General features: G+C 39.5%; 1 protein-coding gene across 10 annotated transcripts; it reads right to left on the bottom strand.

Moving 5' to 3' along the window:
• Nucleotides 1-393: 393 nt before the first annotated feature.
• On the bottom strand, nucleotides 394-23,306 carry MPP3 (MAGUK p55 scaffold protein 3). 10 transcript variants are annotated; one of them, XM_086863984.1, is made up of 19 exons: nucleotides 23,085-23,306; nucleotides 20,181-20,285; nucleotides 18,834-18,952; nucleotides 18,278-18,355; nucleotides 16,226-16,306; nucleotides 15,556-15,696; nucleotides 14,552-14,633; nucleotides 13,655-13,740; nucleotides 12,156-12,230; nucleotides 11,001-11,197; nucleotides 9,331-9,395; nucleotides 8,150-8,170; nucleotides 6,382-6,423; nucleotides 5,767-5,931; nucleotides 4,992-5,072; nucleotides 4,600-4,693; nucleotides 3,753-3,861; nucleotides 2,820-2,939; nucleotides 394-1,899 (listed from the first exon to the last, which is right to left on the bottom strand). In XM_086863984.1, exons 2-19 carry the CDS (start codon nucleotides 20,203-20,205, stop codon nucleotides 1,717-1,719), a joined length of 1,764 nt encoding a protein of 587 aa, XP_086720110.1. In that variant the 5' UTR covers nucleotides 20,206-20,285; nucleotides 23,085-23,306; the 3' UTR covers nucleotides 394-1,716. The 10 variants fall into 10 exon arrangements, with proteins under 10 accessions (XP_086720110.1, XP_086720113.1, XP_086720115.1 ...); XM_086863987.1 differs by having other exon boundaries at nucleotides 394-1,896; XM_086863989.1 differs by having other exon boundaries at nucleotides 3,780-3,861.
• Nucleotides 23,307-23,325: the final 19 nt, after the last annotated feature.

Here is a 23,325-nt window from a genome sequence, read left to right as displayed (position 1 = left end):
TGGCTTAGTTTGAAATGCTGTTTCTGAAATAGTTTTTTTAATATTTCACTCATCTTTTCATAAGATTAAGGTACATCTGTCACAAATTGTCTCTGTAAGAAGCCAAATCCCTTTTTGGGGGGGTGTGCTGGCACGTGGTTGCAGAGCTGCCAGCCCACTGCAGGTGGAGGAGTCCTTGTGCCACCAGGCTGCAGCACTGACAAGTGCAGGGACCTGACTGGGAACAGTTCTTGTTCTTGTAGCACTAGGAGCAGAACCTAAATTCCCCTGGGCAGGACCATACATGAAAGTTGCCATTTGGAGAGGATGGATGGGGGTGGAGAAGATGGATGGGGGTGACTCTTCTACACAACGTTTTAGGCTTGACATAATGTAGATTCAGTGACACTGGTATGTAAGAAATGTGCTTTTAATATGCAACTTTTAGTTCTGCTAAATGTCATGGAACAAGAATAACATTTTACTGTTAGATATGAGGAACAAGACTGGTACACCAAAAGGTCTTGTTTAAAGGGCACAATACACAGGAAACATCAGACCTCAGCAGGCAAGTGAAAACAGGAATTCTAGTTACAGCTAACATGCACCTGTACAATGCTCTCCCCTTAAATCCCCCAAGTCTAAAGCACAGCTACTTCCAGAATCAGCTCTACATCTTCCTAAGACCCACTCAAAAATATTGTATATTCAAGTCTCCTCAAATATATACAAGGTCGTCTAACAGTTTTCTTCTTCAGGCCAATTAGATGCTCTGCAAACCTTTACCAGATTTGGAACAGAAGCCATAAATGCTGGAAGGATGATGATTTTGAGCTGCAGCTCCTCCTTTTAGTGCCCTTTTTGGAGCTGTTCCATTGGTGTCAAGGCTGTGTCCCCACCAGCTAGCACAGGCAAAGATGTTTGCAGAAACAAAGCTTCTAAACTCCTATTTTAGAACCATATGCAGTTGTTTTCACATACACTATAAAAATCTCTGTTTTATGAGCTGGCCAGTCATACAGGTACACTCACAGGTTGTTTTTGTGACTGGGAAAGTGGGCATAAGCTGTGGATGAGCAGACTCACACCTGTGACCTGTGCAAGACAACTTGGAGTACTGGGAAATGTGATGGACATAAAAAAACCCCTTCTACAGCTGACCTAGTTCTTAGTGCCAAACTGGGAAGGATTTGCAATTAATGCTTCTGTGTGAAGGGCAGCATGTTTTGCTGGCCAGCCAGCCAGCTGAACTTCTGAGTAGTTGGCATGGTGTTACCACTCTCCAAAGAACATTTCCCACCCAGCTAAAGGAGCTTGTTCCCAACAGGTACTCTGAGGTTTTAACTCCAGTCACAAAATTTGTGGCTAGAATTGTGGCCAAAGGTCAAAGCTTCCATCTTGTCAGTGTCCCAGCACAAAATACTTTGGGTGTGTGGGAGCCTCTGTGAAACATCAGTCTAACAAAATGCACTATTTCCAGTCTAAAGATCAGTAGAAGACTGGACTGGCTTATTTAGCCTGAGTATTGACTTCTAAATGACAGCTGCTATTCAAAATTCTGACTCAAAAAGGCAGTGTCAGCTTGTGACTTTGTTTAGTCTTTCCTCATACAGTCTTTATTTATTGCCTTCTAGGTAACACCAGCAGTTCTGAAGCAAATTCAACATACTTCCCTTTTCTAATTCATGTATTTACAAAGCATTTTTATACAGTCTTTCCCTTAAACATGGTAACAAGCTATGACCTAACCCAGCTGACTGGCACCCAAAATGAATCCTTGTTTAGTTTATCTAAAACAGTTTTCAGCTCGTTACAAGCACTCTGGAGATCTTCTTTCACCAGTACAGTGTCAATTAAATGGCCATAGTGCTCTTCAATGAATGCTGCTGAATTAATAATTTCTTGCTGTTCTTCATCCTGCTGATCAACACAACATGTTGGTGTGAAATTTACAGCATGTCCTTCTGGTTGCTAGCATTTTAAAGTATCTTAGCACAATGAGTCATCACTCTGAGAACATGTAACAAAAGCTGCTACCATTAGGAAAAGGTATTGAAGATATTAAAACTGAGATCACGGAGCATTATGCTACTGGCAGCTGTTCCAAAAAATGCAAGAGGCCTCAGGGAAGGGGGGAAAATATGTTACAGAAGGGACAAAAAATTGTTATAGTTCATTTTATGTAGTTAGAGTTGCTGCCTAACCCAAGATATGGGAAGCATATCCTCAAAAGCTGAAAAGGAATGCTGCACACACTATCCCAAGTTCAGTATTTTTGAGGGCTTACACAAAAACTTACCAAGTGAACTAAGTTCTGTAACATATACATTTAGAGTTCAGGTTACCCAAAGCAATGACATTTATGCACTCTGTTCAGATTTACACATCAGCAATCTGCAGCTGATCCAGGTTTGATCCTCATCAGACATCCACACACTGGGTTTTGTGTGCACACCACTGAAATGCTGGCTGACACTGGTGGGGGTGTCACTTTGGGGATATAAGAAATAGCTGCCATCACCATCTGATGGGGCTGCTCATCAGAAATGTAATGATTGCTGGTTTATCTGAGCTCAGCAGCAGCTTCTCCTGGCTGCAGCCTTGATGAGGTACCCAGATCCATATGGAAGACTGGCATTCGGCTTCATGTGACTTTAAGACTTGAGTATGCAAGGAATCAAAAATTCCATTCTGAAGTTCCATCTGAAAGGCTACAGGACCTACTTATTGCCCCACTTTAACTCTTGCTATAAAAGAGGAGATCCTTCATTTACTAGAAATGCTAGCCCAAATACTCCTTTCATGTCTAAAAAGAAGAGATTAGAAGCTGGAATACTTACAAGGGGGGATGAGATTTCTTCTGACATGTGAGATTTTACATGTTTTTTCTTTTCTGAAATGAGAGGCTTCACAAAGATAACATAAGGCTTAAACTCAGGAGTCCTCAAATGCTTTACTGCCTGTGAACAGAAGATTTTTGTTATCAGATTTATTTTTGCTACATGACAGACTCAAACTGGTTTCAGTAGTTTCACTAGTACAGGCTGACACACTGTGCTGTGAAGTCCTGTGTCCTACACATGTGACCCCAGAAATCTTTTGCTCTTCAAACAAAGGCTCCTGCCAGTGTCCTGGCTGGCACAGCAGAGTGCATGGAGCATGGCTTGAAAAGCACTGATTACAAGGGGCAAAAAATATTGAGGAAAGTATAAAAAAAACCTGACTTCATGGGCAAGTTATGGTTTGCTTCACCTAAGCAGCCAAACACTGCAAATTTTAAACTTAGAATTCATCTGAGGTAGTACCACAAGTCTTCTCCTAGCTCAGTTACAAAATCTGGATCAAAATTTCAAATATTAACTCAAGGCATGGAGTATGAAGAGCAGGTCTATTGGCACTGCTTGCAATGCTCCTGCCCTGGGGTGATTGATGATGTTATTCTGTATCTGCACCCAAAAACTGGTACTGTATCTTTGAGATCCTACAAATGAGAGCCTTTTGGGTGTGCTATGGCCAGCGTTTTTAAAATCAGAACCAGAATGAAAAAAGCAACGTTTTTCCAAGTATTCTCTCTTGAGCAGGCTGGGCCAGGCATGCACATCAGTCCTACAGCGAGGGAAAGTCCCACAGTGAGGACTCCTGAAGAGACATCCAGGCTGTCCCAGCTGGACATGTAGGAACTGGAACCACTGCACTGCTTCCCCAAGAGCCCTATTCTGCTCAGGCAGCAGTAAATCATATTTGCATTCTTTAAAATAAGCTGCAGAACTTACTTCAGGTACCACATCCACCAAACAAACCTTCTTTTTGGCCATCACAGACCGGATTGCTTCCAGACTTGTACCATACAAGTTTTCCTTGTATTCTCCGTGTTCCACAAATCTAAAAAGTCAATACAGTTTTAAATACCAGCTACAAAAAATTTGAAGAATATTTAACTTAGAACAGTTGATAGCTGTTTTCTGAAGTCACAGCAGTCAAAGAGGGAGGAGAGGGGCAGAAAACCAGGGGTGTGTGGGTAGGAATTTCATTTTTTCCATGGTTTTTTCCCTTCCTTGCTTAGTAGCAATTCTTCATGTATCACTAATAGCTCATCAGCACTACTGACAAAAAGGGGAAGGAGAAAGGATATCTTTTACAGAAAATAGAACAAAGCTGGCAAGGAAATGGACTGAAATTCTCCCATCTTTTGGGAGACTAGTAAAGATCTGAACTTCGAGGAAACATGCTTGAGCTCATAGAAAGTCTGGTATAACCACAGGTTCACTCTACCACACACTTTCAAGGAGATTGGGGAATAAAACATTTACCCATCATATTAAACTGAGAGTTAGCAGGCCCAACTAAGTATCTGTCACTTTCACCAATTTTAAGACTTATGCAGGTTTCAATTCTAACTCAGGATCCTCCAATTAATGTTATTCCTTAATTGCTTCCAGCTAAATGTTTGAGTTTGCTCCACGAGTCCAGACTCAATAAAGAGGTTTTTACTTAGAAAGATGAATCCTCCTAATATACCTTGTCCAACTTGTCACCTGATTTTGGTATTCATGTGATGTAAAAGTGAACAAGCAATATTTTTAAATAGTAAATTATACCAGTATTTTAAAATTAACTCACTTGTTTTGCTGCACATCTGTCTCAAAGGATTGCTTAGAAACAAAATTGTATTCTACTCCCTCTCTCTCATGACTTTTCCTTGACCTTGTTGTGTCTAGAAGAGAAGGGAAGCAAGACATGGGAGATGTATCAGTCTTTGCAAACGTTCTCTCTACTTAGTTCCAGTCACATTTTCACAACCTCAAACAAGAAAGTTACACAGTGGCAAATTCAAATGAACAAAATATAAACACAGCATATTACAATGAGAAAAAAAAATTGAAGTACTTCAAAATATGCATATAATCAATAGTCAGAACACAAATTATCATTAGTGCAGGTGGAATGATATTCATTAGACAGCATTTATGGAATAAAGATGCAACAAACACAAGTCAGTAAATTTTACTCACGTGGAACTGCAACACCATACTCCTGGGGGTTCTCTGACACAACTTTTTGCTTCAGCTCACTTAATTTGGCCCCCAAACAACCTATTAAAATAAAACTGACTGATAGATTTCTGTGTGAAATGAAATACAGCAGAAAATAAATAGAACAGTTTCACATAAATAATATGATTCAGGAGTGTGCTTGCAGAAACCTCTTCATGAGAGAACTCATGACTTGCTCTGCCATATTCTGCTTTGAAGAACATCATCAGGAACAAATTTAATTATTTGAACAACTGCTGGACAATCACCTGGCAGACACTGAATCAGAAAATCTGTGATCTTAGCAGTCGGTTCTAGGAGATACCTTTGAATTTTAGGGCATCCTGAGAAACTGGCTTAGCACAAGGCTGATAATTAAAATTAAAATTGCATGCAAAATCTTGTTAGATAATTCTAGCCTCTGCCTCTTCATCAACAGTTCTGACAGCCTAAGTAAACACTGGAGTGAAAACCAAAGGAAAGTGAATCAGAAAAATCAGAAATAGTCCTGCATCACTATTTTTAGAAGGATTTGGTGAGTTTGATTCCTTGTTTTGTTTTTTTTCCTCTTTTGTTTTTTAATGCAATTTAAAATAAAAGAGTCAGTTCTGACAAAAACCAGAAAAATATTTTTTTAAGAAAACTCCAGAACCACAAAACCCCCTGAACCAAACACCTAAAAAAAGCCTCTGGAAGTGCAGGGTAAGGGAACAGGGAGAAATGTGAAAAATTTTGAACCAACTGGGTATCTTACCAATCAAAACCACCAGCCTCTGCTGCTCACCAGGCTGCTGCTGATATTTGGTGACTTCTTCATACGTCAGGAGCTCTGCTCCATCTGCCTGCTCTGCTTGCTTGCCTTCATTTACATTGTTTTCCTTCTCTTTACGACTTAACCTGAAGCTCCTGCGTAAACCAGCTGTGCAGAAAACACAAGATACGTTGACATGTCCCCACTTATCCAGGTGTTCCAGCTTGTTCAGCTACAAGTTAATGTCTTCAAATGTGAGTTATTCCCACAAATTTTATGATCAAATCAGTGCATATGTGCTCAGATTATAGGAGAAATGTTTGCATATGGGACAGGAAACCTAACACCCCATCTATACTAAAATCCCTCTCACACAACTTTAACTGCCAAGTATTGGTTATGCCAAAGTCAGATTATGCCTCTTCAAAGAGAAGCTATTTATGATTACAGTTTATGAATGTATGGGGAATTAATTTAAATAGTCCAGCTTTAATTTTTTAATGTGGAGGTGGGGTTTTTTTGGGGGGTTATTTGGTGGGGTTGTTTTGTTTTCATTTTGGATCTGGGTTTTTTGTGGTGGGTGTGCTAGGGAAGAGGTGCAGTGTTTTGGTTACTCACCTATGTAGTGTCCATTGAAATATCCTTCACAGTCACAGTCCTCTGTAAATTAAAAAGCAAGGAAGTGGGGGGTAGGGCACAGGGAAAGGAGAGTGAGAGGGAGGAAGGAAATATCTTAGACAATGTGTGTGATACAAGTCTGCCTCATTGGCAAGGAAAGAAATTTTATATCCTGCATTGTTTGCACATCCATTTTTTACATAATCATTGCTGATACCAAAAAAATACTTGCCTTGGCTAGTGGTTTATATTTGAAAAAATCCTTGACTTTGATATTGAACTAGAGGATTTTATATCTTGGTATTTACAGTGCCCAGAATTGATGCTTTTCAGTATTCATGACATTTGATTAGTGCTGCTGGTAAAAGTATGATACTCAGGCTTAAGTAAAAAAGAAGTCTCCACAAACACAGAGCTCTTTTTTTAAGTTAAGACCTTTATAAATGAGTATGATTATGCAAGGAAGTTGCCTCTTCTGATATTTCATTATCATGTGGGCTTGAAAAAGGGGGATCAGAAATGATAAAGATGAACTCTAACCCCCTTCATTTTGACCAAGGTAAATTATCATTGCTTGTTAATTCTTTATTAAAAAAATAAAGATCTGATGCTGTAGTGGTTTAGATTTGTCAATTTCATTTCTTTGGTTATATGCATATATGTAAAATAAGATATTAAAAGCCCCCAACCTGTCCCTCTTCAAATTAGAACCACCCCCAAGGCCCATAAAAGTGTGCATAATAAAACCATGATACTTATCTGCAAAAAAATACACTGCAATCCTAAGAAAAATACTGAGTTCTCATACTTCCTGAAAGAGGGATGCCTAGTTTGTTAACATTTAGGCACCTGTGCCCTTGCAATATTTACAGAACTCTACTCATTTTGAGGTGGTGGTGTATGGGATAAACCAAATCATAAGCAAAAATATATAGCATTTATACCTTTCACCAAAGGTGCCAGTCAAGAGAGGGCTTTGTTTTTAATGAATAGTTGCATGCAGGTGTGTAATCATGCAATGTCAATGTGTACTCCCAAAACAATCTGTCTACATTTTGAAAAAACAGAAACATCAATCCACAGCTAAGATCAGAGCTGTTCTGTTTGTTTATTTCTGCTGCTCAAGGCAGGCTCTTTCAGACTTGTGCTTTGACAGCTGGCCATGAATGCTATACTCTAATTACAGAATATGATTATTACTTTCATCAAAGTTGATGGTATATTAATGCTTGGAATATGAATATCAACAAGCAACTGTAATGTGGAAAACAAAAAATCACAGCATATAGAATTCAACAGGGAATACCTGATATTTGGAAAGGCAGCTTGCACATGACAAAAACTGCATAAGCCCAAGAGAGTTGCTCATAATTAAAGTAACACAGAAAACAGTCCAAATGAACAATGAAGACAAATCACTTAGGACTGAAATGGTGCCCTAAAATGTTAAACCCCAATATTTCTTTATTTTTTAAACATACCAGATACAAAGACTGCATTTAACTTGCAAGTCTTTGAACCTCACTCAGAAACATACAGAACATGTAAACACATCTCAGAATATAAATCTTTTCTCTTGAATTGGAAGGAAATTTGGAAGTTACCATTATTTAAGTCATCAATCTGAATTATATTGATTTAAATAATAATTCACAAAGAAAAACTCCCAGGAACAATATATCTATTGTTCCCTTTGGAATCATAGCAGTATTAGAAAATACATTGGCTGTTCATATTCAGACAGAAAGTGAGTTAGGAGAGCACCTACCTTTGTCAGAAGACTGATCATCTATAGTTAGCATGAAAGGCAGAGTTGGGATGATATTAACAGATGGACAAATAATTGAGCAAAATTAGAGCAAATGGAAAGGAAGGTTCTTTTGATTTAATTTGCTTAACAGGCTTTCCTATCTTAAAAGAAGTACTGCAATACAATACCCTCCTTATCAACTGAAGAATGAAAGAATTCTGGGCTGAAATGTAGTTATTAAAACCAGTTATCAGCTTAATTGTTTTGAAAACATCTGAGATAAAGCTTAAGCAGCACTCCTCATTACACATCTCCTAATATGAATGTAATGGAAACTAATTTGGAAAAGCTTCATTTAAATCAGTAATGCTATTTTATAACTTGATTGAGCATCCTCCCTCCTTGTAGCATGAGAATATCTGTATCTCATCATGCACCAAAGGCAGAAATTCACTTCTAATACTCAAAAGGGACCATTTCCATGATCCTTGTCTACATGAGGGTGGCACAATCCTGGCTGCACACAGGCTTCCCCCCACACCAACAGTGCCTGTGCTGAAGCACCCAAGAGCAACAGAAACACATTTTGGGGTAATCACAACATCTTCAGTTTTCCAGCACTTACTAACAATCCCTTAACAAGCAGATGTTTTGTGAATAATTCAGTGACAGAGACTTCAGAGCTGTAAACAACAATCACTCTCAAGTCGACTTAATACCAGCTCTCTAACATTAAGCCTGAAATACGGATTGTATTTCCAGCTCCAGTGATTTTTATCCTCCTTAAAGCTACACTTTATTTTCATGAGTTTAGAGTAGCTTCACGCACTCATATAAGAATTTTGAGAAGTATGCATTGGGTTATTTTTGCAGCTTCCAAGTTCCAAACTACAGAAAAAGTGTGAACACTAGCAAATTTTAAGGCATCAGAATATGAAAGGCCTCATGTTCTTGAGAGCAGGAAGAGAGGGATAGCTATGATTTTTTAAAACAACAAGCACTAGCAACACTGGATAAAGCTCAAACCCAAATCCTCCCCCGTGGCAGCTTGTGTCCATGCATATCAACCAATGGCAGATTGTATTCCAATTATCTATCAGTGGTGAAATACACTCAAACACATCATTATTGAAATAACAGAAAAATACTGAGACCTTAGTATCAATGAAAACATCATTGAAAGAACAGAACAGACTTACATAATGGTTTCTTCAGAGTTCTGGCATTCTGCAGAGTGCCTGCTGTTCTCCTGTAAGTCAGTCGCCTGAATAGAAAATAATTGTATTTTAGATATGTAAACTCAAAATCATAGAGAATTTATAGCATGTTATACACATAGCATAGAAAATAAAGAATGAAACCATGCTTTTTCTTAAAAAATTTAAAATGTCTCTGAATCAACTATTTAAAAGTATGACTTAGGTTGTTACTGGTAAGGGAATGAAGATTCTAAAACATTTTATGCTTTCATATACCAGAGCACAGAAATCAATAGGTTAATCAATACAGTTTTTTTCTATTTCCCTTTTGCCCACATGATCTTCCTTTGCAACATTAAGAAAACCAGTTAACCTTTGTCCAAAGCACTCACTGCAGCTATGCACACATAGAAATCACCCACCTTCTTCCAGATCAGTTTGAAGTTCTCTGTTATTTACTAGTAAACAAACCAAGCCACCCAACTTGTGTGGTAATGTAAGAACAGAGTATCATGTGAAATTTTCTTAAGTGTTAAAATCACAAACCAGATCACAATTCCTATTTGCTCAACACCTCCCACCAAAAACCCAACACCAAAACCACCCCAACAATCCAGCACAAAAATCAAACCCTCAAGAAACCCCTTGCTGTTGGCAATTGAAGCCACAATTTCTTTCCAAGTGGTTTTTTTTTTGCAATATTTATAACAGACATAAGATGCTGCTCAGGCATTTACACAGGCACTCAGGGGAAAGACACTGAAACAATTTCTATATTCCTGCCTTTCACATGTTTACATGTACATCTTTTTACATGTTTACAACGTCTCAAAAATGGAAAAGACTGCAGTGCAGCACTGCAGCAGCATTTTTTGACATATATGCATGACCAGGAAGAAGGAAACTGCTGCTGAGGCAGAATTTGCCTAATGTTTCAAAGGAGCTTTCATGCAGTGGAGCCAAGACCTCAATTAGAAACCTTATGGAAATCATGCAGGCCAGCAACAGCATCAGCCCTGTTCAAGTGTTAGGTACCCCCTCTGTAACACCTACAATCCAAAGAAGACATTTATAGTGATTTGCAGTAAGAATCACAAAGTGAGACCAGTAGCTTAAAACAGATTCCTTCTCAAATATAGGACTTCTGTACTGTAAAGACAACAACTGAGGGATATTTTGCTTTAGAAGCTACACATATCTTTCTGTGAAAACACAGAATCTTCAAGCTCTAGAAGGTATCTCAGTCCAAGGTAAACACTCTCTTAGGAGCCAAAAGAAAGATCAGGTATTATGTGCATAAATTCAAAATAATTACAGTAAATCCTGTGGAAGTACAAGCCTGTGAAATACAGTGTCTCCATAAGCCAAGATGGTTAAGAGACTGATATTCTGCATTTCATTTCATACATATTTGTTTAGCAAGTGTGTCTGTCCTTGTGTTACAAAGCTTTAAGAAAATGGCAAAACACCCAAATCAAACTAAAAAGTTTATTATATCATTGGAGAAGGTGAAGCTTTTTAGCACTTTCCCCTGAGCAGCTGTATTTACCCTGGCATGACCATGCCCTTTATTTTCTGTGGAAAAACCCCAGCACAAAATCAATATATCAATATAGTGACACTATATACATGTGGAAGACAAACATTTTCTGTAATCTTTGCTGACAAACCTTTCTTGAAACTGTTTTGAGGGGATCAAGCCTGCTCTGAGGTTGGTATCCCCAACACGCTTGGCTTGCCACCACGTGGGATCATCTTGACTTACAACTTCCAGCACGTGTCGTCTTTTGAATGGCAGCCCAGCCTCCTGGCAAGGAATGGCTTTGTCTTCTTTGGGGTTATAGCAGAAAAGAGCCCTCATAAACACCTTTAAAAGAAAGTTAATGTGTCATTTCTTCTTGTCCTGTCTGGAATTTCAAATATCTGCCCTTGAAAGGCTTTCCCCAGTGCTAACACTGCTAACTATACATACACTTTATCCCTCCTTCAAGCACTTTAAAAATCCAGACACCTAGCAGCTTATGCAGAAAACTAAATTAACTTCCCAGCACATACCCAGTAATTATATATCATAATTGTGGAACATGAGACTCAAAAGACCAAAGTTCCAAGAAACACAGATCACAATCTATATTAAATACAAAAACCAATACAGGAACGGTTGGAAAAAAAATTAGGAGCAAGAAAACAATAAAAATGGATTTATGGCAAAGTTGCCTAGTTGTAAAGACTGTCCTTAAAATGTTCCTTGAATGCATCAAGATCTACTATTCAACTTTGGATTTGTATATTAACACTATTTAACACATAACAGCAGAACCACTTCAGAAAGTGATTTGTGAGCTTCAAGGAAAAGTTCAGCAAGCAAAAGCAGGGAAGCAGAGAATCCAGAGGAATCCTATGAGGGACCAGTCCAGCACTAAGTTACTGCTGATCAGGTAGGGCAGATGAAGTGGGCTGATGGCATCACATGGTGAATGCAGCTCTGTTTGTAGAGAGGTCCATTTTCACTCAAGTGAGTGGCAAAATGCCCAGAGATAATGGACAGATTGCAGCTGCCATGGTGAGAGGAAACAGCAGAACACTAAATTTAATTACACAAGTGAAAAAAGAAGAGGCAGGATTTCAGAAATGTTATAAAAGAACATGTGCCAAGATGGAGAGCAGAAGAGTCATGCAAGTAATTCTGCTGAAGAGAAGGGTACTGCACAAGAATCCACTCTCCTCTTTGTAGCTCAATTATGTGTCTGTGGCACTTCCACTGGAGCAGCAGGAATGCTGCATTTACAGGGATGTAAAGATGTGCCTCTATTTCAGCTGCATACCTTGCTGTCTTTCAGACGATCTTCTTCTTTGATGGCTGGAATTATCTTTAATGTTATTGACCCTCGAGACTGAGCCTGAGAAAAACAAAAATGGTTTTTTACTTTGAAAGAAGGACAAGGATACAATGCAGACTATTCAAGTTAAGGGGCTAGTAGCTGTCTCCTTCTCAGAACTCTAATAGGCCAAGCTAATCCACTATTTAACTGCATTACAGAGAATATCAGGATGTTCCATGACTCTACAACAGTGTTTTGCCCATGGAGACATCCACAGCAGCTACTTGGCTAAAACATATTAAGACCTGCATTAAAATTCCTTTGTTTGCTTTTAGCAATTGCATTAATTCCTATGCTACAGTTCACAGGACAGTAAATACTTCTGTGGCTTTTAGTACAACACTGACTTAAATTTTTGCAGGCTAATGATTTTAAAGTGCTGCACTGAAAAATGATTACTCCATAGAGTGGCTAACTTGTTAGTGAAATGTAAGAATCTACAAAATAAACACCTACTTTCACTCTAGAAATCTTTGCTAGAAAATTACAATTATTAGTTACAGTAAATTAAAAAGCACTTCTAGGTCCTTCAGAAATCTAGAATGGGTTTATCTTATGTTTTAGATGCCTTATTTTGCATGAGATGAACTGTGTTGTAGAGAAGCCTGCAATTCTGCATGGATGAAAAAGCAAACACAGACAAACATTTGTAGCTTTTCTTCAAGAAATAAACCACAAAAAGGAAAGTGTTACACTTCAGGCATTAGCTCACATGGGACATATGTAATTAGAAATTACACAGGACAGATAAATAGCATCTCAATATCCCCACGATAAAACTTTACACACTATTTCAAACTGGTTTTGACACCCTTGCCCCCCCCCCATGTTAAAAGCAGTCATTGGCATTACTTGGAATTATTTGATCTAAACTGAAATTAGGTGATGGAATTGATGGCAGTCTCCGTCCCTAACTCCACACCAAGACAAGGGGGAACCACGCCACAAGAGGGAAGTCAGAGATAAAGAAGCTTAAAAGCCACAACACTTTCTACCAAGATTTGTGGATATTCATGTTAGAGAAGCTTGAAGCAAGGAGCTGCTCATGTCACCAGGAAGCTGCTGGTAAAGAACAGACTGACAGCTCTACTGAACACATGGACAAGACTCTCTTCAGCTTCCTAACATACCACATTATGAATCATCTTCTAGGAATGTATTTATAATTTGCAGTTTGCTTGTCATAAACAAAGCATTAAAGGGAAGTTCTTGACAGAGCAACATGTTAACTTTGTATTTGTATCTTACTTGGTACCAATCCAGTTCGCAGAAGTTTCTGAAGTCAAAAGGAGAAGACTAATCCACTGGGAGAAGAAAAACTCTTAATGCAAAGACAAGCAGGGATTGCATCTAGATTTTAAACTCATGGTTAAATTTCATCATCTACTGTAATTACTAGATCACCAAACAGAAAAGATCTTGAAATGAAAATCAGTGCAGACCAAAATCTGACTTATTTCTTCTGGTCGTTTGTGAAGCACAGTAATACCATTGACTTCTCTTAGTTCATCTCCAACATGGACAAGACCTGGAAAGATGGTAAGTAAATTAAAATAGGTCTAGAGACTGGAAAGCACTTCTCCACTGATGTCCAGCCTAAGTCATTAGCAGGTACTTCCTCTCCTCCCTCATCCAGACTGATGGATTTAGTACCAAAGCCAAGTGCCTTAGTTGGAAATGTGCCTCACAGCCTTTATTCCTTCTGGCACTTTTTTCCCGTGCAGTGCAGTCTCAAAGGAGAACAGCATGCAGACTGGCAACTTGTGGCAAGGTACTCTGGAAAATCACTATTTGGATCAGTATTAAGTATGCAAAACTGGAATAATTTCATGAGTATGACCAAATCTTATGAAGTCAGGAGACATGCTGCTGACTGTAAGGGCAGGAATGACATGTCTGTCAACTGACAGATCAATACTTCACACTCACAGAAAGAATGATAGACTAATTTTTTTTTTTTTTTAACAAGCCATGAAGAGGTTCTACAAGATTTATGTTTGTTTGTTCAGTTCAATAAGAAATGCTGTACTTGTCATATATATAGCTACTGTTAACTGACATTAAATAATTTCTCAGTAAAGCAAACAGAAAACAACACATGATACACTGAATAAACCAAGCTATTAGATTAAAGGTAAAAAACATTCTTTGCTTTCCTCCAAAGCTCAAATATACTTCTTCCATCTCTGTTTTCATTTTTTCCTAATGGTCATTTTAATAAAAAACATATGTAATTAGATTAACAGATCACTGATGAAATACAGAAATGCTAAGAGCATGCTTAGGAAATTTCAGAGGTTTACAAATGCAACTTCAGAAATGTACTACTGCAATCATACCACTGCGATCAGCTGCACCACCTCTCATGATCCTTGCTACAATCACAGCCCCTGTATGTTCATCTCTTCTAATGGTAGCTCCCTGAAATAAAACATACCCCCCACCCCAAAAAAATGTAAGAAATTTGCCCTGAATTCAGCAACCAGTGAAATAATGTTTATGCTATTATGTCTTTTAAACTGGAATTAATTTGTTCTACAGATTTCCTCTTTTTCCTTGACGATTTCCACCATTAATGAAGTTTTGCTCATACCAAGTGATTATGGGAAGGTGCACCCACCTTCCTTTCTGCTGACTTTTCTAAGTTCTTACACTTCCTGCATTATTGTGGTCATCAAAGTCACTCAAGCGTGCAAAAGAGCTTATTGTAACAAATTCTTTCTCCTTCTTTTCTGAATCTTTATATAAAACAGACAGCATTTTTATATGTAAAACCAACAAAAGCCAAGTAATTAGATTTTTTTCCCTCCTCCTACCTCTGCTGGCACAAAGCTTTAATCAGGAATTCAGTCACTGCTCCCTTCTACTACAGTGATACACAAAAAGCAGATTTCTTTCCCAATACAACTGTTTTTCCTTAGGAAATCTGTTCTTCCATTTCCATTTGTATAAAATTAGGACCCTAACAATATAATGCCTATATACAGGTATCAGATATACTCTCACCATACATCACTGACTTCATGCAAGTGAATACATTAAGTCATTGAATGTATGAAAAGAATTAATACATATAATCAGTATAACTGCTTCAACATACAGTTTCTTCACTGTGTTTCCTGTGCTAACTGGGATTGTAAACTAAGCCCATAAAGCACCTAAATGCAAAATTGTGAAGGTGCATTTATCATTTACCAAATTATTTTTGTTACTTTACAAGCTTCAGTACACTCCAAGTTTCTGAAGCCCACTTGATGATATCTTCAGGTATCTCCTCCATACTCACAATAACACTCTTCCACTATAAAGTTTTATGAGTAGAGATGGGTGATCTAATATGTACCAGGGGTTCTTTATTTTTCACTAGCCGAACAATTTTCACTGATTCCTCATCAAAATCATCATCATCAAAATTATCAGGTAGAGGTGGAAGAGCTGGGTCAAAGTTCTTCTGTGCTACAGTGTCATGTACTACAAGCATTGCCTGCATAAAGGAAATAAAAGACAGTTATGTAATGGAGTAATACTACAATTCCCATTCTCATGATTCCAGTATTATAGAAAAATTAAACCTCCTCCTTTCTGCCCTCACCACAAATCCTCCAAAAAAGATTTAGCAATCACCTTACCCATCATATAAACTACATACTGGTATATATACATATACATAAAATTCATACTGGTATATGGCAATATTTAAAATAAATACAGGCAAGAACAAAGCTCAGCCAAAAAAACCTTAAGGGGACTATGGAAAGCAAGTCTCCTTTTCTGGTCCCGAAAACAGTAAGGAAGGGAGGAATGGAAGACAGCATGGTGCATTATGCAGGAAAGCTGTCTCTTTTCAATTTCCTTCACTTCCTAAGGTCTGTGCAGGAAATCCCTTTGGAACTGAAGTTTGCAGAAGGCTTTTCCTTTCTCCTAAGGAGGCTTCTGTGTAACTTTTCTGTTACAAAATGTTCTATTACAATTCTGCAAAGGCGTCTCATTAAAGTCCCCAATGTGGTTTTTACCCTGAGATGTGGTGTTGACAGCAGCTGAAGCAGCTCTTTTTCTTCATTATTCACTGGTGCTGTCTGCAACTCTTCTATTACCTTTAAAATAAAAATTTACAACCTCAAAATTAAAGGAGTCCACCAAACAAGATCACGTATTTACATTTCTTGTGAGTGTTTGCTAACATCTATCATCCATCAAAGTAGTGTGCACAAATCAAAACTGACCCCAGCCCATAGTACACAAAGCCTGAAAGAAACCAAAGTTTCTTCAGCTATTTTTATCAGATAGCACAAAAGACAACATTAGGAATCACAGTCCCTAAACATACATTTTAAGAGTTATTCTATCAATATAATTTCAGGAGCAAGTTCTGAAATTTTAAATTCCATATAGAATAGGCAAATGATACCTGAAACAAGACTCTTGTGCTTGTACTATTTGATAAAAGACTTTAAACCTTCCTGCAATCATCTAGTATTACCTGTGCGGAACGTGCAACACAACTTCCCTTGTTCCCCTGCAAAACCTGGATACCAAAGTATGCCCTGGAGTCTCAGCATTTTAAACAAAAGATTAGAGAAATAATGGAGGCACTTCTGCACTGGGCAGAGTGGGTGGGAGTAGAGAGAAAGCAGGGGAGAGAGAAGGAAGGGAAAATGGGATAAGGCAAAAGAGATTTCCTTACCTGTTAAGAGTTCTAAACAGGCAAGTCATATAGTTCTATAAAAAGCTTCTCTGCTATTCTGAAGATGGAAATTTTATTTGACTTGACAGGTAGCAATGCTGAAACTTTTGTGGAGGTGGTACACTGCGTGTGGGAACAGGGAGAGGGGATGTTCTGCATGTTAAGGTGAGACACTGGGGTCTCCTGACTTGGAAAAGGGAGATATTCCAGCTCCCAAACCTTCCTCTGCCCCTTCCTACACTATGGTAGGTGCATGTAAAGAGCCAGCAAATGCAGAGTAAATTTCACTTCACAGACACATGGCATCGTGTCACAAATCTAAGACACAACTCTGCTCTGTGAACAGACTGGGGGATAAACTGATTGAGAGCAGCTCTCAGGAGAAAGACCTGAGGATCCTGGTAGATGAAACATCAGATACATGATGGCAACGTGTGCTTGCAGTCAAAAGTCAACTGTATCCCACACCTCACAAAGAGAAGCAGGGCCAGCAGGTCAGGGGAGATGACCCCATCACCGAGAGCACAGTGAGCACAGCTCCAGAGGCCCCAGACCTGTTCTAGTGCATCCACAAGAGGATCATGAAAATGTTCAGAGGGCTGAACACCTCTCCTAGGACAGGATGAAGCAGTTGGGATTGTTCAGCTTGGAGAAGAGAGGGCCTGGGAGAGATTTTACTGCTGTCATTCAGCACATAAAGGAGGCTTACAATAGACAGAAAAGCTCTTTACCAAAGCCTGCAGTGACAGGACACGGGCCAGCAGTTTTAAACTGAAAAAGAGCAGATTTAGATAGGATATAAGGAATAATTTTTTTTATGAAGAAGGTTCATCATGCTAGAACATCTGCATGATGAAATGCTGGAAACAGCTGCTGGAAACAAAGCAGCCAAGAGAAGTTTGGGATGCTCCACCATTGAGAATGCTCAAAAATCAGGATAAAGAGGGCTATGAGCAATCTGATCTAGGGAAAAGTGAGCCTGCCTCAGATCACTTTTCAAGGTCCCTCTGACCCAAACCACTCTGTGTCAACGGCAATGCTGCCTGGGTTGTAATGCTTTTAAGTCTGAATACAAGATTGAATGCACAGCTGGGATAGCCTATTGCCAAGACAGGTCTGAATGCTTTTTGCAGCCTCTCCCTTAGGAAGGTCATTAATAATATCCTTTCCTTCTACCTGAATGTGTCTATCTTCACTAGACATTCAATGACTCGGTATTTTTGAGCTCTCATTTCCCTGATTAATCATGGCAAACAGATTACAAAGACAGTTGGGGAAGATGAGAAGTATGTTCACATACAGTACAATTGCAAAGCTTTGATTTGTTAGAAAAGCAGGCTTAAATAATAGGAAAATTACAAGACAAGAAATTTTTACTCACATCTTCAACTAATCCTGCTGCACTATGTAAAACAGGAGTTGGACTCTGTCTTTCATAATGACGCAGTTTTTCATGAATCTGAAAAAAGATTATTCAGGGATATTTCTACAGAGAGACACAAAACTTTCTAAATATACCTACATTGAAATACTTTTCTATTTAAGGCATGTAATTTATCTGAGAAAAATATTCTCTATTAGGGTTATTTTTGTTTTGTTTATGAGTCTTTTAGCTTTCTTTTTGCTCATGGTAGTTTCAGACAGTCAGAAAATCTGTAAAGACTTTAGGAGCATAATGGAAAAAATGCAGCCATTTCATACTACTTTTTAGCTACAAGGCTACTGTATCCTCATTTTTGCAAGAAGAGCAGAAAAAAATATTTCTGAACAAAATATGCTAATTGTCCAAAATTATTGTTTGTTCTTAAACACACATATGCTTTGGTTGGTACAGAATTCTTTAAAAAAGTTTGGCAAAGCAAATGGTTGATAAATCAAGGGAACAGAGAAAAAGTAAATTGTAAGGAGAATGCACATAAATAAATATGAACTTTTACCTTCATGAGGTAGCTGAGACTCCTTTCACTGAAGACATCCCTAAGGAATCCCATTTCCTCTTTGTGATTTGAATCAGGTCTTAGCTGAGATGTCAAAAGGGCCAAAGTTTCATGCAATCCTAAATTTAGATTCAGGACAGAACAAAAATATTGCACACAGCATTTCTCACAGGACCTACTGCAGACTTAACAGCCACTACAGTTACTTGGGCACCACATTGGTGATCACCAAGTTTGCAGAGAATGGTGTTGATCTTGTGTTTATCTTGTGTTTATTTATAAACTTTGCAACATTCCATAAGTGGCAAACACAGCGTCATATTAAGGCAAAAGCTAACAAAGCAATATATATTTAAAAAAAAAAAATCTTTCATGTTTCCCACTTCATGTTTATTACACTTTGTTTCCAGAACCCTTTGTTTCCCTCTTACAAATTGAATTTTTAGTGCCACAGCAGACTCTCAAAATGACTGAACAATCTTCTTTGTTGCACAGGTAGCAGCTCTACTTCCCCTGTAACTTTGCTCACAAGTGTCATCCAGCCCCTTCTGCCTCTGAGGCACCTGTAAGAAGCCAGGTCTGACCAGAGGAAGAAAGGACAGGTGTAGATTTCCATTGTGGTGGAATCAAGGCCTGTGGCTAGTTTTCTAAAAAGTATTTAAATCACCAATATCCAAATCTTGCAGTACACAGAGCCAGAAAAATACCAGATTTCTCCTAGTGAACAATATCTGGGAAGACAAGACCAAAACAAAATATGAAAAGAAAAAAGAAAAAAAAAAGGGAGGGAGGGGTTTTTAAATCTATTCCTGTGGCTATTCTCTCTATTAACCTTAGAGTGGATTTTGATCCAGAAGGCTCAAACTCACTCCTACTTTAACCCTAAGTATCATTTAATATCTCTGACTTTCCCCTGGGCAGCATACTGGGGAAGCTGGCAAAGCTGCCTTGAACAAAGTCACTTATTTTAAGTTAAAAGGATTAATAAACCTTACAAACCCCTGTTCAGAAAATATTAAGAAATGACACAGCAAGCAGAAAATGTATATGGGCTGATCTTTAATATTGAGAGGTCCAACTTTGCCTACAGGAGCCTATCAGAATAGATTCAGGTCTATCCAAATAGATTCAGGTGCTCTAGGGTTCTTAGGAAACTGTTTCCTCACAAACTTTATTAATGTTCACCTTTTACACTCCACCTTCCTTCTTGTAGGTAATTGCTAAAAAACTCCAGTTGAGTGATTTAAATTCTATTACATTTTACTCCAATTTGAATTAATTTTATGTGTGAAACACCTATGATTAGATTTCAGTCACTGCTCTGTTGAAAGCATTCATTTGAGTTACCTGAGTCCTCCGAAAGCACTGGCATGGCTTTGTTCTTAGAGACAAAAATTCAACTAAAACCAACTGGATTGTTTCTTCTTTCTGGACTGTGATTCAAAGGTAGTCCTGAAATAAACAAACATAACACCTAAGCTCAAGCATGCAAGAAAAATATCAGGCATTTAAAAATAGCAGTTTTTCAAGTTTTCAGCTTAAACTGAATCAAGCAGAATTCTGCAGTTATTCTGCTATGCAAGTAACAAAATGAAAAATATTAGGTTATGTAATAACCATATTGTATCTTGGATAAAGCTGAGGCTAAAGAGAGTATCTGTCAAGAGAGGCAGTTTTAACAGGTCTGGATAACTGTCTGAAAAAACAGAAGAGAAAGGATGTCTAAAAGCACTGGAAAACTTCACATGCAGAAATAGAGCATGAAGGAAGATGCCACATCACAAGATGTCCTGGGCCTTCCTAAAAGCACATCTCAAAGAAATGTCCAGGTCCCTAGGGTTCTGATGAAGACCATGCCACAGTTACATGCAGCTCCTTACAGCTGGCAGGACTGTCACTCTACCAACCTTGGTTACAGGTACTAAGCATGTTATAAAAAATAAAGCTACTCCCAGTGCTCAGAAATTGCTTTAGATATTTCTCTTACAGATTTCTCTCATCACTGAGAGCAAATTACTCCAGAGTAATTTTTTTTCTTTTAAATTTAAAAAAAACCAAAACTGAATCTATGTGTATAATTGCCAGTCCAAGATGAAACATTGTGTTTCAGGGCACTTACAATCTTGTTCATGCTTATAAAATTCATTGGACTAATACCTGCATAAAAATAAACTTCCTTAACAGCACACATACTCCAACTCTTTGCTGAATACAAAAAAGGATGCTCCTTGTGTTTTTATTTGTAGACAGGTCTCTGATATTTTGATTGAAACAAGTCTGATGGTCTTCCAGATCAAATTTTCTTGAGATTAGCTGCCTGAAAATACCATAGTATTGCATGGCAAACTAGCATTTACTTACTGAGAATATTCTAGATTCCCGAGTTTCTCTACAACATAGTGAAATATTAAGCTCAACAGTCACCTCTGTTTTACACCCTGTATTCTCTACCACTACAATTAATTAAATATTTAATTAATCCATCTGGGCATCAAAACATAACTGGAGTTCTCTAAGTAAATAAATTGAGTGTTGAAATGTCACTCTAATCAATGGATTGTACACCAGTGCATTATATATATCATACCTTCATTTAGACACTCTTATTACCTTTTCCTTAGAAGAAATAAACATTTCACTCACAAACACACACTTCATGCCAAAAGAAATTTATGGGCCATTCATTCAACTGCTTTGGTTCCTTGACTAAAGCATTTCATTTGACACATATTTATATCTTCTCAAATTATTAAGAAATAGAACTTTAATTGCATGCTTCATCTTCGCATCAATGTGCGTTTCCTACAGTCAAAGCCATTTAGCAACAAACCCCACGAAAAGCCAAGTTGTTTTCCAGATTCTTAGTAAAAAAAAACAGCCCACACAGGAATCTTGAAAACACACATTTCAGCATCTTAAAAACCTGACAGCCAACTCAGGAGCAGCAGAATTAGTCGAGTTAGGCACAGCAATCAAAATGGAGGTTTCCCCTAGAGGCATCTTCCATGCTCTGTAAAAATCCCATTACACAGAACTGCCTGGAATGAACACTCCAAAGAATGAAAAGCATTCCATACCTAGGGCTGGCTCTCAGAGGTATTAAAATCAACCCCAGCATGTGATATTCTGTAAGATGGGTCTCAAAACCATGAATCTGTTCTCTCATCATTATAGTACCAATAGGCTCAAATACACTTTTCCTCTTTAAAAATATCTATCTAAACCTTAATTCATTTTTCAAACATATCCTTGCCCAGCTGCTCCCAAGACTGAATGCCTGAAGCACCTTTCTTACCTAGAAAAAGGTCTGTTAATACTCGGAAAGAGCTAAATAAACTGAACTTTTGCTCGCCATGGGGTCAAAGCAGGAGATGAAACAGAAGCATAATATGACATATCCCCATTAATTTGCAGAACAAACCTATCGTGATTCACATGTTTACAACATAAAGCTTCTGTAATGTAGATTGTATCATTCAAAGCTCTAGCTGCTTTCAGAAAGCAACTGCTGTTTACCATTTCACATCGCCCTAGCAATTAGGTCAGAAAACACTTCAGGATGCTAATGGGGCCATAGGTGATTGCTGATGGCCACACAGCCTTTCTCCTGTCTAAACCGGAGGGAAGCTCTATCGCAGGGTACCGTACCTAGCACGGAAAAAGCCACGACTCTGCTGGCTGAACGAAGCATGGCTAAAACCGCACATCGTTCCCTGCTGGGCACCGCGGGGCCGGGCTCTTGCTCCGAGCGCCCAGGTCAGGGGGCAGCTCCCGGCCCAGCGCTCGGGGGCTCGGCGGGCACCCCCCGGGCCATGCAGGGACCCGCCTGACACCCCGCGGCCAGAGCAAACCCCGCCAAGGGCTGTCCCACCCCCGAGAGAGCTTTATGCGAGCTCCACCGAGCCCGGCTCCCGCCGACTCTGCCGGAGGCGATACCTGCGGGCCCACACCTCCTCACAGCTCCACCGCCTATGGAGCGAGGCATCTCCGGCCCCGAGCTCCCGCACACCAGCAGCGAGACAGCCCTGCCCGACCTGCTTCCCGAGCACCCTCCGGGCCCACATCCCCCAGGGACGGCCTCGGGCGCTAACCTCGGACCGAGCGCCAGGCACGCCCAGCACACCCGCGGCCTCCCTCACGCCTCCAAGGCGGCACCGGAGCCCGGCCCGATGAGCCGCAAAATGGCGCCGCCCGCCCGCCCGCCCGTGCAGCCCCGCGCCCCGGGCCCGGCGCTGCCCCCGCCGCCGTTACCTGCGGGAGCGGTCCGGGCTGGGCTCCTGCGGCGCTGGACGCTACCCCGGCCGGGCGCGGAGCTGTCCGCAGGCTGATGCGCGCCTCGCTCATGCGCCCTCAGAGCCGCTCCACGCACGCCTCCCTCGCTGCCTCCCTCCTCCGAGCTGCCGTGGCCTGGGGGGCGGCTGGATCGTCCCGGGGCGGCGGTTCGCAGCGATCGGGGTGACAGCGCCCCGTCACGGTCAGCGCCTGCCAGCTC

The sequence above is a fragment of the Cyanistes caeruleus genome, chromosome 27 (genome assembly GCF_971803275.1).
Source record: "Cyanistes caeruleus chromosome 27, bCyaCae1.hap1.1, whole genome shotgun sequence".
Taxonomy (NCBI): domain Eukaryota; kingdom Metazoa; phylum Chordata; class Aves; order Passeriformes; family Paridae; genus Cyanistes; species Cyanistes caeruleus.
This window is presented reverse-complemented; position numbering and strand designations above follow the sequence as displayed.